The following is a 13,456-nucleotide window of genomic DNA, read 5'->3' on the forward strand; positions in this document are numbered from 1 at the left end:
GCAAAAGGCCTAGACCTCCTAAAAGTTCCCCCATCCTGCCCCTCTCCCTGCGCCCCTAGACTGTGAGCCCTTGAGGGCAGGGTCCATGCCTGGGTCATCCCTGTGGCCCAGTCCCCCTCCATAGCACCCAGAGCTCTCTCCAGGGCCTCTGTGTTGAACTGAACTGAGTTCCCATGTTCCCCACCCCCACCTGCCCTCCCCTATGGCTTGGGAGTCCCATTTCCACCTCCAGCAGAAAAAGATGACTTTTCTCATTGCTCACCACAGCCATGCACCTGTTTGGCCTAAACTGGCACCTGCAGCCGATGGAGGGGCAGATGTATGAGATCACGGAGGACACAGCCAGCAGTTGGCCTGTGCCAACGGACGTCTCCCTGTATCCCTCAGGGGGCACTGGGTTAGAGATCCCTGACAGGAAAGGCAAAGGAGCCACAGAAGGTAGGGTTGCTGTGTTGTTCGTGTCGTGAGTCCTCTGTGTCTGCCTTTGAGCCGAAGAGACCGCCATCCTGCGTGCCATGTGCCTGACTCACAGCTCCATGCCCTGGTGCTTCCTCCATCCCCCCGCACTCCACGCCGCTGCCGGGCCACCCATGTCTTCATCGCAGTTCCTTGTCACTGTGAGCTCGTTGCGGGGCTTGGGCAGGGCTCATGGTGCTCAGCGGCATCTCATCCCATACCTCGAGGGAAGCATCGTGGGCTTTCACACTGCTGGGCGGCTGTCTTTGATGGTGTGGGATCATGATACAGCTTCTGGGGCAGGCTCGTGGCATGAATGGGCGTCTCTTGGAGAGTGGGGTGTGTGGCAAGGTGGGTAGAGGGTGTGATGTACACGAAATATCCTTGGACCTTATGGTTTAAGGGAAACACCAGTCCCACTGTTCTAGCATTTTCCTACTGTGTTGCCTTGAGCAAGTCACTTAATTTTCCTGAGCTCGTTTCCTCATCTACAGTTGCAGTAATTGTTAGTGTTTGTACAGTATGTTTGTTCAAACCTTTTTGTGAAGAGCATTTCACGTTTAATTCTCACAGAGATTCTGTGAAGTAAATATAATTGTTTACAGCCATTTTAGATGCAAAAACTAAGGACCACATAGATTAAGTGACTTGGCCAGAGTCACACTGCCAGTAAATACTGGAATTTGGGACACGGCCCAGGTCTGTGGGCCGTGGGGCTCTTGCTGTCTCCATAAGTTGCCCTACCTGACTCACCTCATGGTTATAAGACCGTGAAGGAGATGTGAATAAGGACCCCACTGTACAATGAGATGCAGATGTTTCTGTATTAATGATGGAAGTGGTGGTGACATTTGGGGTTTGGCATTCTTGAATGGGACGTCCATAGACCCATTTTTTAAATTTCTTAGGGGTCTTTCTAACATGCCATCAACATATTGATAAATTCTGTCACTATCAACCAGGAGTGGCAGACCCACAAGAACTGGTACCAGCAAGGAGGTCTGAGCTCGTGGGCCAGGCTGGTTGTCATTCTGGGGAGTGTGACCATCCCTTCTCATGTGACCCACTTTTTTTTTTCTGGTATTACCCCAGTCAGCAAAGTGGTTACAGCTGCCCCCAGTCTTCACTGCATTTCCTCTTATCTCAGTTAGCTTTGGGTCGTGGCTTCTGAGCTTCCCTGTCCTTTAAAGAGTTTGTCTTCTAGTGATCAGTTTGCTTAACAGAGTAGCATATGGCTAGTCACAGCAGTTATTCATAACCTCTGAATGGTCTCAAAGTCCAAAATCAACTCTTGACCAATGACCATTTTTAAGGAAACTGAGGGCATTTCTGCAGAGCCCAATCAGAATCTCTGCCTGCTATGTTGATAGGCAAAGCCAGCCTTCTCCTTTATAAAGATTTTAAGACTTAAGGCATTGAATAACGTACACTTGCTTTGCACCTTAATAGGATATGGAGGGAGCATGGATGGATGGGGTCATGGGAAGAACTCTGGGTTAGGAGTCTACAACCCTGAGTTCAAGTTCAGCTGCTGCCACTTGTGATGCCCTTAAGCAAATCCCTTGAAAACCTTTCTCGGCTTCATATTCATCTTCATTAAAAGGAGGTGATTGATCTATATTATCTCTAAGGTCCATTCTAATTCACAAGCTCTACATGCAAAACTAGTAATAGAATCATCACATGGTTAACCAGATTCTTCTTTACAAGTTGTTAGGTTGGCCCTGTCCATGGTCCTGCCTGTTGCCTTGTGATTCCCATGTCAGCTTATAGTGTCAGATGCCATAAGTGAATACGTAAATGAAAACTGTCTTTAGTATCAACAACTGCAGATTTAAGATATGGGTAACCCTCAAAGATCTAATTTAGAAAAATGTGAATTTTCTGTATGATCTCTATCAAACTTTCTTTAAACAGGACCTGAGTCTATCTAAAATCTCCCACTCTAATGAAATTAGTTTGTGGATTGCTCAGATTTTGCTTTGTTTTTCCTAAGGAGCAGGAGGTGCAGATAAGAGATAAAATTGCCCCAGTTTATTGGTTTACTCTCATTGGAATATTTTTGCTTAAAGGGATTATCTGTCATTACTAATGCAATTGGAAATCCTGTTTACAAACCCCCAAAATGCAGTGTGATGCTGTAAAGTGGTCAGCATCAAAAGCAATTACTGTGATAAAAAAAAATACATCCATCTGGAGAAACAGAGGACAAAGCTTCCCAGAGTTTATGTGAGACTGTCACAGCATTCTTAATTTCTTTTTTTAACTGTGACGTTAAAAATCTCGTTCCTTAGACATATCTCAAGGGGGAAAGCTTGATGTGAGCACACATTTCCTGTCCTTTGAGGGTATCAGAGAAGAGAGCTGATTCCAAAATGAAGATTAGAGTCCCATTGCACAGTGATTAGGGGAAGCAGTGTGGTAGAAAGAGGACAGATGGGCCATGGAGCCCGACAGTCCAGGGTTTGCGTCCTGGTCCAGCCATGTATTGGCTCTGCCACTCCATTTCCTTTGGCCTTAGTTTCCTCATCTGTGGAACAAGGATGCCTCATACCTATCTTTCCAAAGACTGGTTATGAGGAAGTATTCAATAAATGTGAGTTCCTTTTCTCCTTATTCATTTAAATCCCAAGCCAGTCCATGTCTGTCATTAGAAATCTCAGAATTCCAGACTAATTAATATTCTGTCCTCAAAGATTCTACAGAGTTTGGGGCATTCTTGAATATTTTTAAAAGATGTGTATTTTTTAATTATACAGATGAAGTATATGATGAACCCAGTATTTTAAAGGCTCATCATGTCTCTGAGAATAACATCAAGCTGCAATATATGCTGTATTTTCAAAGTGGCTGTAACCATCTCAGAGCTGTCATGGGGTGGAAACCAAATACAGCAGCTTTCCGAAGTAAAACCACAAGAACTTATGTTATGCATTAATGGAGAAAGGGGGAAAAGCATTGACTAAACAAGCATTTCTGATGGTTTAATTGGTGGGCTAGGTTAGCATTTTCTTCTTTCTGCAATGAAATCAAAATTGCCCATCAGTTTGAACCATGCAAATTGCTACATACAGGCTCAGCTGGGCTCTCAGCTTATTTTGATAACCAAATAAATTTCAAACAGTTGCTAAGGAAACTAAAGAATTCTTTGTGCGAGTTATTGCATTGAAAAGAACCAAAAAAGGTAGAGGGAGGGGGAGAATGTTGGTTGATTAGGAATTCAGACCCTATATGGATAAATCTCAGTTCAAGAAAATAAAGAGTGAATTTGGGAAGTGCATGGGATCTTAGTTCTTCCAACTCTCCCTTATTTTTGACTGAGCTAGCCAATCATTTCAGCAGTTTGTTGAGAAAATTCTTTTAGACACGATTGTCTATTTCCAGAGCATTGCTCTGGGAAGCCTGAATCTATATGTCTTTGTAAAGAAAAGGACTGTTACCAGTAGAATCTGCCTTGTGAAGCCTAATCATGCTGTTGGGGGTCCCTAATTCTGAGTTAAGCTCTTTGTATTCTGTTAAGCCTCTGGGGCACTCACTCATTGTATTGTGTCCTTAGGAATGTTTTGAGATACTGTTTCCCTTTAACTTTGGGGTCTATGTGTGGATCCTAGTTCATAAAAACTCAATTTTTTGTATCCCAGGATGGCAGGATGTGCTCCAGTGGGCCTTGGATCTTCCTGGTCTAGCCTTGGTATCTAGCCTTCTAGGACTGTGAATTAAATCAGATCTTTACTCTTAAAGAGGGTTAATGTACTCTGCTACCATTGAAAAGACCTTTGAAGAGTTTTAATTAATAATTTATCAATTTGATGTTCTGAGAAGCCATATTCTGATAAATAAAGAGGCACCCCAAATGGCTTCATCTCTGAATGGTTTCTTTCGCATTCTGAGCCTCAGTATATACATTTTAATAATGTGAGGATTAAGTATACCAATATATGTAAAAATGCCCAGTACATAGTTGAAATTTAATGAATGATAGGTAAGACCATTAGTTCTGCTACCTCTATCTCTATTGTTATTGCTGCTACTGATATTTGTTATTATTATTGTGTTCCAGAATGTAGGTACGGATAAAAAGAGTTAGATACACAGGACTTTTCACCTCCCCCTGCCTCTACCCTCTGCCCCCTCTCCCTACTCCACCACTGATGGGTATTGCCATGTCGTGGAATATTTTCTATCCTGGTGCTCACATATTGGTGCTCAGAATTAAGACGGAAGACTCTTAGGTTATAAGATCTGGAGAGAGAAAGACAGTAAGGGTTTTTGAAAGACAGAAAAGGATGAAGGTGGTTTTACTCTGACTTAGCCCAGCAAGTGTCATGCCTCTTTCCCTCCAGCCACAGGTACTCGGCAGGCTCCAGGTCCCTCCTCCTAGAAACTTTCATCTCATCCCTAGCCAATGTGGGGACCACTGGGGACTGATGGGAAAGAATGATAAAGGTTAAATTCCAAGATGGGCACGGTCTTTCCCCTCTCAAACTTTTCCTTAAAAGACTAGGGCCATGGCCCCTTCCCTAAGGGTCTGGACAGGGCGACTTCTAGGACAAGCCTCACTTGTGAACCTAAGCTCCAGATCCTAAGCTCCATCATAGAAACTGCATGAAAATAAGCTCAAGACTCCTAATTCCTAATTCTTTCAGCCAAGAAAGTCAAGGTCCTGGTGAGGTGCTGTGCCCTAGACCAGAACTTACTGTTTTTATATCATGGTATACACACCAAATATAAATTTTGTAATTTTTTTCCCCATTTTTTCCAGCTTTGGTGAAATAGTTGAGTGCTAGAAAAGACTATTCCCTTTTTGCCACTCCTCTGGGGGTAAGAGCCAATTTATGTATGCCTCTTGGGCCTGCAGACCTCTGGAGAGTCTCTGGACTTGACCTCTGCCCTGTGAAACTAAAAGCTTGGCTAATTCAATAGCTGTCTCTGAAAAACATGCTCACTGGAGGGGAAATGAACAGTACAGGGCTCTCCAACAGCATGCCAAAAAGTGGGAGAAGTTTTCATTATTTATTCTCAGACATAGGAATTATGTGAATGCAGACAATTCTCAAATCCCATCAGCTCTGACTCCCACCCACTCACAAGGAGATGAGGTCTTGGAATTAGGAGTCTCCAGCTTATTTTTTTGCAGTTTCTAGGAGTAAAAAACTCAGAACTCATCTGCTTTTGTGTCTGAACTCCCTCTAGTTCTGCTTCCCTCACAGAATTATAGGCTGAAGGGTAAACTGTTTTTCTACCTGGACTATAAAAGGATTGTGGAATTAGGAACCCCAAAGTCAGATAAGGAAGAATGTGAAAATGATTCTCTTCCATCTTAATGCTTTGTGAATTTGGCTTCGGTCTTCAAACTTTGAACCACAGTGTCCTGGTTTGGGTGTGTCTGCATTTTCAAGGTAAAAGTCTGGGGCACATTCCTTCCATAAAGGAATTAAATGCAAGCTCTTCCCCATGCTAATGACAGTATACTAGTAGTGCTTTTATTGAGAGCGTGCGTTTTAACTTTTCTGTTGGCATATTTTTAATTAAAATAACATTTAACGGTGTGAAGCTAAAAACCTGATGTTTCTGCCTAGGAGTTTATAAGGGAATGATAACATGTGGAGAAGTTTAACATATAAAATTGAATTTTATTATTTAAAACAGTAAAATATTTTATGACTACAATAATGCCCTGCCAAGCTCCATTTCAGCATCAAATGTGCTTTGTAAGGAATCTTACAAAGCTAGGGGAGGAAAAAAAGACACTTTAATTTCTTATTCCCCAAATGCTTTTTATAAAAAGTTCCCACAAATGTGTTTTCTTTACAGATGGATTCTTGGTCTTGAAAGTACCTCTTCCAGCATCTCTAGCAACACAACAAACCTTGAAACTAGGACACCCGGGGGTACTTTCTGATGACAAATAAGATGGAGCCCGTTGACTTGATTTTGGCTTGTTCTTGTCCTAAGGGTGGTCTTCTAATGCCCCTGTTCTCCCCTCCTGCCCCCTGCCAACTCCTCGGAGGGCTGATGTCTGGCAGGAAGTTAGGGTTTATATTTTTCGTGTGTGAGTGTGTTTAATTACTATGTAGGGGAAGTTTGATAAGCAGCCTTCCTTCCTGGCACTTGAGGTGCCCCCAGAAAGCTGTCACTCTCCTGATTGGTGACAGAATTGGGCAAGAGGTCTTATTCTCAACCAGCCCCTACTCCTGTAGCCTGCAGGGTTGGTGGCCTGGGTTGAAATCCAAGTATGTCAAAAGTTTTGTGCCTAACCTTGAAAAATCTCCCCAGCTTTACCCACCTTAAGCACAACGATACTCATTGCCCTACATCCCAGACAAAGAAGCGTTTTTCAGAAGTGTTTTCTCTGTTCACATGTACCCTCTTCCTCATTCCCCCCCGATCCCTACCCCTGCTCCCAACACAAACCCTCATCCACATGTCTGAGCCCCAGAATTGGACTCCCAGATCCTAGTGAACTTGAAAAATATCTGACTCCACTCAGATCGTGCTTCCCACTGCTAGGGAAACCATTCTAAGCTGAAAAATTAATAGCACCTTATTCCCTCTATCTTTTCTTTTTTAGCATGCATGCTTTTACACACACGCGGGTGCACAGACGCACAGAGTTATTCTCATGTGACTGCGAGTGATTATTTTTAGATCAAAATACATCTTAACAAGCTCTAGAATTATGCAGTAAACAGATGGCCCTTGGGGAGGACCCATTCTGCTTTGGAAGAATGCATATTTTTAGCAGAACAATTTGAGCATCGTTGGGGAAAAAAAGGTTCTGGACATTCTAACTCCTCAATGGGAGAGTCTAGGGCAGGGAGTGGGCTGGCCCTGGAATGTTGCAGAGAAGAGGTGGGAGGCAGAGGAGAGCCCTGCTTGTTCAGATACTCTGATCCCTGGTTTCACTTGTGGCTAACGGTGATGTTTTTGTCTTCCCTTCCCCGTGTCTTGGTAGGAAAGCCCAGTAGTTTCTTTCCAGAGGACAGTTTTATAGACTCTGGAGAAATCGACGTGGGGAGACGGGCTTCCCAGAAGATTCCTCCTGGCACTTTCTGGAGATCTCAGGTGTTCATAGACCATCCTGTGCATCTGAAATTCAATGTGTCTCTGGGAAAGGCGGCTCTGGTTGGCATTTATGGCAGAAAAGGCCTTCCTCCTTCACACACACAGGTAACCAGAACCCTATGTCCCCTTTTCCTCTCCAGGGGCTCCCACCTCAAATCTTAACCAAAGTCAAGAAACCTGATGCTGAAACCGGGATCCTTGAGCTTGGAGGGAGTTTCACATACTTTATAGTCCATTCATCCATTTGCCCTCTCTCAGATCCTACCTTGCAGATGAGTAGGGCTGTATCCTTGGAGCTTTTTAAGAGGAAGGAGTTGTAGGGAATCTCTCAATAGCCTTTTTACTAGTACCCAGTCTCCTAAGTTAAATTATCCAGGAAATGCAATCTAGAGAACAAAGCATGCACACTGGAGTTAAACGGACCTGGGTTTGAATCCTCTCGTCCTCAGCTGTGGCATCCTCTCGGAGCAAGCTTCCTGTCTAGCAGATGCTGATAACAGTGCCCACTGCGCAGGGCTGCCGTGAGCAGTGGAGAACCACATCTAGAAGACAGCTAGTGCAGGACCTGGCTCAGAATGAAGGATCCCCTCCTCATCTCTTGCATCCCTTCTCTCCTTCAGGGCTTCCCATTTAGCCGGACACATGTGCACCAGAAAGACTTTAAAACTCAAGCAGGATGACTGACACTTTGCCAGTCATGATGGGTGAAGAGCAGACTTGTGTGAGGTCCTCCCTGCCCTGAGTTTGGAGTAACATGAATCACAGGCATCCATCAGACAGTCCCTGGCCAAATGTAGTCTTTGTGACCCCCAGCAGGTACTTAATTTCTAGGTAAAAGCAAGATAGAGACATCTGCTAAGGATGGAATTGCAGAATAGTAGAGAGAGCCTGGACCCCTGATTTCTTTATTTACTGGTCCTGGGTTTCCCGTCCCTAGACATTGTCACATGAGACAGGATAAATACTCATTTTTTTTTTTCCTTAAAAAACAGATAGGTAGACAGTTGCTCAGTTTGCTCACCAGTAGAGGAGACGATGGCACCCCACTCCAGTACTCTTGCCTGGAAAATCCCATGGATGGAGGAGCCCGGTTGGCTGCAGTCCATGAGGTCACGAAGAGTCAGACACAACTGAGCAACTTCACTTTGACTTTTTACTTTCATTCATTGGAGAAGGAAATGGCAACCCACTCCAGTGTTCTTGCCTGGAGAATCCCAGGGACGGGGGAGCCTGGTGGGCTGCCGTCTATGGGGTCGCACAGAGTCGGACACGACTGAAGTGACTTAGCAGCAGCAGCAGGACTTCACCACCTGCCTGTTGTTAGCACACGTGACTGTCTTCCCTCGAGTCTCCCATGCTAGCAGGCTTGGATCAATTGGAAATTGTATTATTTGACACAGCATGTAATTATTGATGGAGTTTTGCGCTAATCTAGTTTAGTTCCCCTAAAACTGCGCCCTGAAACTGGAGCACTGAGAAAGGATCATTGACAAAGGGAAGATAGATATAAATCAGATTTTCCTTTGCACTTGACTGACATTTAAGGCACACCCAGTGAGTGCTCCGGGCCCCATCCTAGATCCCCAGGATTCCCTCCCGCCATCACCTGCGTGGAGTCGGAGGAGTTCAGTCATAAAGTGACTGGGTTTCTAATCACGTGCCCATCAGAAAAGCATAGCTAAAAAAAAAAAAAAAAACAGCATGGCTGTCCTGATTGATGTAAAGGTGTAGAGTCAGCCAAAGGAAGACTCTCCATACCCCAAATTACAACCAACTGACACTTGAAAATAATCTACTAATTGTGCTGCACTCACCAGCAGATCAGGAGAGTCCCACCTTGCAAAATGGGGTCTGGGAAGGAGGTGGAGTGGGTTGGCTAACCTCTGCATCGCTTTGGCCTCTCTCGCCTGTTTCATCTGTGTCTCCCTGCGCCCTCCCTGGGAGAAGCCTGAAGAACTTAACATGGTGGTGAAGCAGGCCCACTGCTAATCATGCTCTCTTTGTGCTTCAGTTTGACTTTGTGGAGCTGCTGGATGGAAGGAGGCTCCTGACCCAGGAGGCACGGAGCCTGGAGGGACCCCAGCGCCAGTCTCGGGGAGCCGTCCCCCCTTCTAGCCACGAGACCGGCTTCATCCAGTATTTGGATTCAGGAATCTGGCACCTGGCTTTCTATAATGACGGGAAGGAGTCTGAAGTGGTTTCCTTTCTCACTACTGCCATCGGTAAGGAACCTCCGCCACTCTGGGGTATGTGGGGTATTGTCTGTCTGGGTGAGGGGACACCAGGGGTCTTAGGGGTTGAAGCTGACAGTGGGATGTATATTGCCCAGGGCTGCAGAGGCCAGCTGGATCCAGCATGAGGCCATCTCGACCGGGCTTGCTGGACAAAGGGTAGGAGTGAGATGCAGGGAAGTGAAGGGAGTGACAGGAGGAGCTGTAAGGCCATGCAGGTGCCCAGTACTGCTGCCCACCACCTTTCTCTTTGATCTGTGGCCTGGTGTGCAGACCAGCCACTTCATTTAAACACCGAAGGGTGAAACTGACAGGGAGACAGGAATTCTTGTCACTTCCCTCCAGCACCTATATCCGTCCTTATAATCTATCTTGGTTCAAATCACTGATGTATTATTTGGATTTCTTTTATGTGTGATTTTGCTTGCTTGATTATTTTGCTTTTAGAGGCAACAACCCCTGGCAGATGAGAAAAAAAAAAGTAGATAAAGGCTTGGAGAGAGGCTGGGAATAGCCGTGCAAAGGGCTGGGTGAACAGTGTGCTCAGTCAGAGGGAGGTTTTGCTGAGAACTGAGATACTGAGATGCCCTGAACTCTGGTGGGCAGTGAGCCCCTGTGGTTTAAGTGAGCTCTCAGCCCCGTCATGTCCCTTGCAGTGGAAGAGCTCTTGTTCAGAGCGAGCCCCTTGGCCACCCCAAAAGCCTGGGGGTGTCCCAGGAGCCTGGCATCCTGTTTTAAGGCATTTCTCTTCTATACCCACATGCTGCAAAGAATTTGTCTCCTCCTCAATCCACCATGTTGTGATGTAGGACATGGTGGTCTCTGGTTCAGGTCGAAAACATTTCATCTGAGTTCATATAGAAGCTCACTGACATAGCCTGGAGATAAAAATCCCCTACAGGAAAATAAAACTTCCAGCAGACAAAACTCCATTAACTAGAACGCTTGGTGTTGAATTTTCTGCTGAATGAAAACTTCCGTGAAGTTTTGAGTTCTCCTCAAAGCTCTGTCTCAGTCCTTGGCTGAGAGTCTATCTGATATGGGAAATGGAATTTGAATAAAAACCTCCAAATCTGGTCCTTAGTCCCTAAAACTCTTGCAAGACCCTGGTTCTTCCATCTTCACAGCAGTAGCATTTTCAGGCCATTTTCCTCTTATTTGCAATTTTGCCCTTAGCATCAAGGCAGTGAATACCTTCCCATTAAATACAGTGAACAATGTATAGGATTCAACTGTGACTGCAGGCTCTACATTCTACCCTCTTGGCAAAACGAGGGAAGTGGGGCTGTGTTGCGAGAGCCCTGGGATAAGAAATAAGACTTTGTGCTGTCCTCGTTTTCCACACGTCTGCCCTAGCTGCTGGTCTCTGAGTACCCCGAGGGCAGGGACTTGGCCAGAATCTTCTCCTTCCCTCAGCCACCCCACACGGCGGCATCACTCAGTGCAGGAGGGAGTTGGGGTGGGCTTCCCTCAGGCCCCCGTTGGCATCTGCTCAGTTTTGGCAGCTGCTGTGTTGTTGGTTTCCTCCATTAATGCCTTCTTTCGAGGTGGAGTGGAAACTGTGCTCACTTCTGAATCCCCACCACTAATTTGTGTTTTGGCCCTGCACAAATTCCAGCTCCTGGTTCCCTGAGGTTCTAGAATTTGGAGGCTGCAGCCTGCTGGTTAGTGGTGACCCAAAGCCTCTCGGCGCCCCTTTCCCCATCATGGGAGAGTCAGTCGTGGTCGGCCGTGGTTCTCACCATCAATTAGGCTGACACTCGGCAGGGTCTGCCCGGCTCCAGACCCTGTTTCTTTTCTCTTTCTGAACTTGGTAGCTTCAGATCAGAGACATGATTTTCAGGTCATTAGCAGTCCCTAAGTTACAGCTTCATAGTCTCAGAGCCTGATTCCTCTTAGGTGCAGCATCACGCTTGCTCAGAACTAAGGTCTTCTACAATCAGGATTCTGTATTTTTAATAACTGAGCACAAACATGAAAGGATATTAATACAAACCCCCAAAGAAAACTACTTTTAATTAGGAAGTGCCTCTCAGAGAAATAAAGCATCGTACAGGTAGGTACTTTTGCCAACTCTCGGCTTGTCAGAGCTTGCTGACCTCTTTTGCCATAATTAAGGAGACGGTCCTGCTTTTCCCTCTGGTTCTCCCGTTCTCACCTAAATGATGACATCTTTCTTCACCTTCCTTAACCCTGTGATGCCTTTCAGAGCAGATAGGTGGTACCGTGCTTCTCAGAGTTTTGTGGAACCACCTGGCGTCTTGTTAGAATGCAGATTCTGCTTCAGTCAGTCTGGGTGGATGTTTAGAGTCTGCCTTTTTTTTTTTTCAATTGAAGCATAATTGCTTTACAATGCTGTGTTAGTTTCTACGGTACAACCGGTGCATCAGCTGCCTGTACACACAGATCCTCTCCCTCCTGAGCCTCTCTCCCACCCTTCTCGGTCGCCGCAGGGCAGCGAGCTGAGCTCCCTGCGTCGCACAGCAGGACCCCAGCAGCGATCTGTTTTACACGTGGCAGTGTATCTACGTCACAGCTACTCTCTCAATTTGCCCCACGCTCCCCCCACCAAACTGTGTCTACATGTCCTTTTCTATGTTTGTGTCTCTGTTTCTGCTCTGGAAATAGGTCTGTATGTGGTAAGTTGCATCAGTCGTGTCTGACTGTGACTGGACTGTCACCCACCAGGCTCCTCTGTCCGTAGGGACTTTTCAGGCAAGAACACTGGAGTGGGTCGCCATGCCCGCCTCCAGGGCATCTCCCTGCCGCGGGGATCAAACCCACATCTCTTATGTCTCCTGCATTGGCAGGTGGGTTCTTTATCACTAGCGCCACCTGGGAAGTCCTGGCAATAGGTTCATCCGCACATTTCTCGAGATTCCGCCTATATGCGTCAATACAGGACACTTGTTTTTCTCTTTCTACCTTACCGCACTCTATACGACTGACTCTGTGTCCACTCGCATCTCTACGGATGACCCCACTTTGTCCTTTTTGTGGCTGAGTAATATTCCATTGTGTGTGTATAGCACGTCTTTATCCATTCCTCTGTTGATGGGCATTTATGTTGCTTCCATGTCCTGCCTATTGTAAACAGAGCTGCAACAAACATTTGGGATACAGTGCCCAGTGAGATCCTGCCCATCTGTGGCCCACATTTTGAGTAACAAGGGGTTACAGTATCTCATGGAGGGGATCTCAACTATTATTGTGCAAAGCAATCACCTGGGAAGCGAGTCTAAAATTCAGATTCCTGGGCCTTCCCCTGGTAGGCCTGAGGCAGAGCCCAGGTGATCCTGAGTCTGGTGGGCAGTCTGTCAACTTAGCTATGAAAACAAACACCTCCTGAGCTCTGCTTTCTCTTCCTTCCTTCTCCCGCTGATCCATGTTAGCTCTGCGAACGTAGTGTGTCACGGCGCTTCTCTGAGCCTCGTCTTCCTTATCTAGAAAGGGAGATGGTAATAGTGTTTGGCGGTCCCCACTGTGATGATTGGAGAGAGTGAATATGCAGTGCCCAGTCCAGGCTTCCGTGCCTGGAAGTGGTTAACGTTCTCTCCCCCGCTGCTTTCCCAGTCCGCCTTTCTCTTGCTGCCTTGCTGACCTGTCTGTCTTCCTTCAAGTTACAGTGATTGTTTAATGAATGCCCTTTCTTACTTTATTGCAGAAATAGACTGACTCCGATGTTGCTATTAATCCCTCTCTCC

General features: G+C 46.0%; 1 protein-coding gene across 1 annotated transcript in view; it reads left to right on the plus strand.

Annotated features, from left to right (window-relative positions):
• The window catches only part of TENM4 (teneurin transmembrane protein 4), a 441,581-nt gene that overhangs the window by 228,625 nt on the left and 199,500 nt on the right, over nt 1–13,456 (plus strand). The window contains exons 6-8 of the mRNA XM_052662001.1: nt 268–438; nt 7,412–7,626; nt 9,533–9,743. Of these exons, the coding sequence (XP_052517961.1) occupies nt 268–438; nt 7,412–7,626; nt 9,533–9,743 (597 nt within the window). The remainder of the gene's footprint in view (nt 1–267; nt 439–7,411; nt 7,627–9,532; nt 9,744–13,456) is intronic.

The sequence above is a fragment of the Budorcas taxicolor genome, chromosome 25, assembly GCF_023091745.1.
Source record: "Budorcas taxicolor isolate Tak-1 chromosome 25, Takin1.1, whole genome shotgun sequence".
Taxonomy (NCBI): Eukaryota; Metazoa; Chordata; class Mammalia; order Artiodactyla; family Bovidae; genus Budorcas; species Budorcas taxicolor.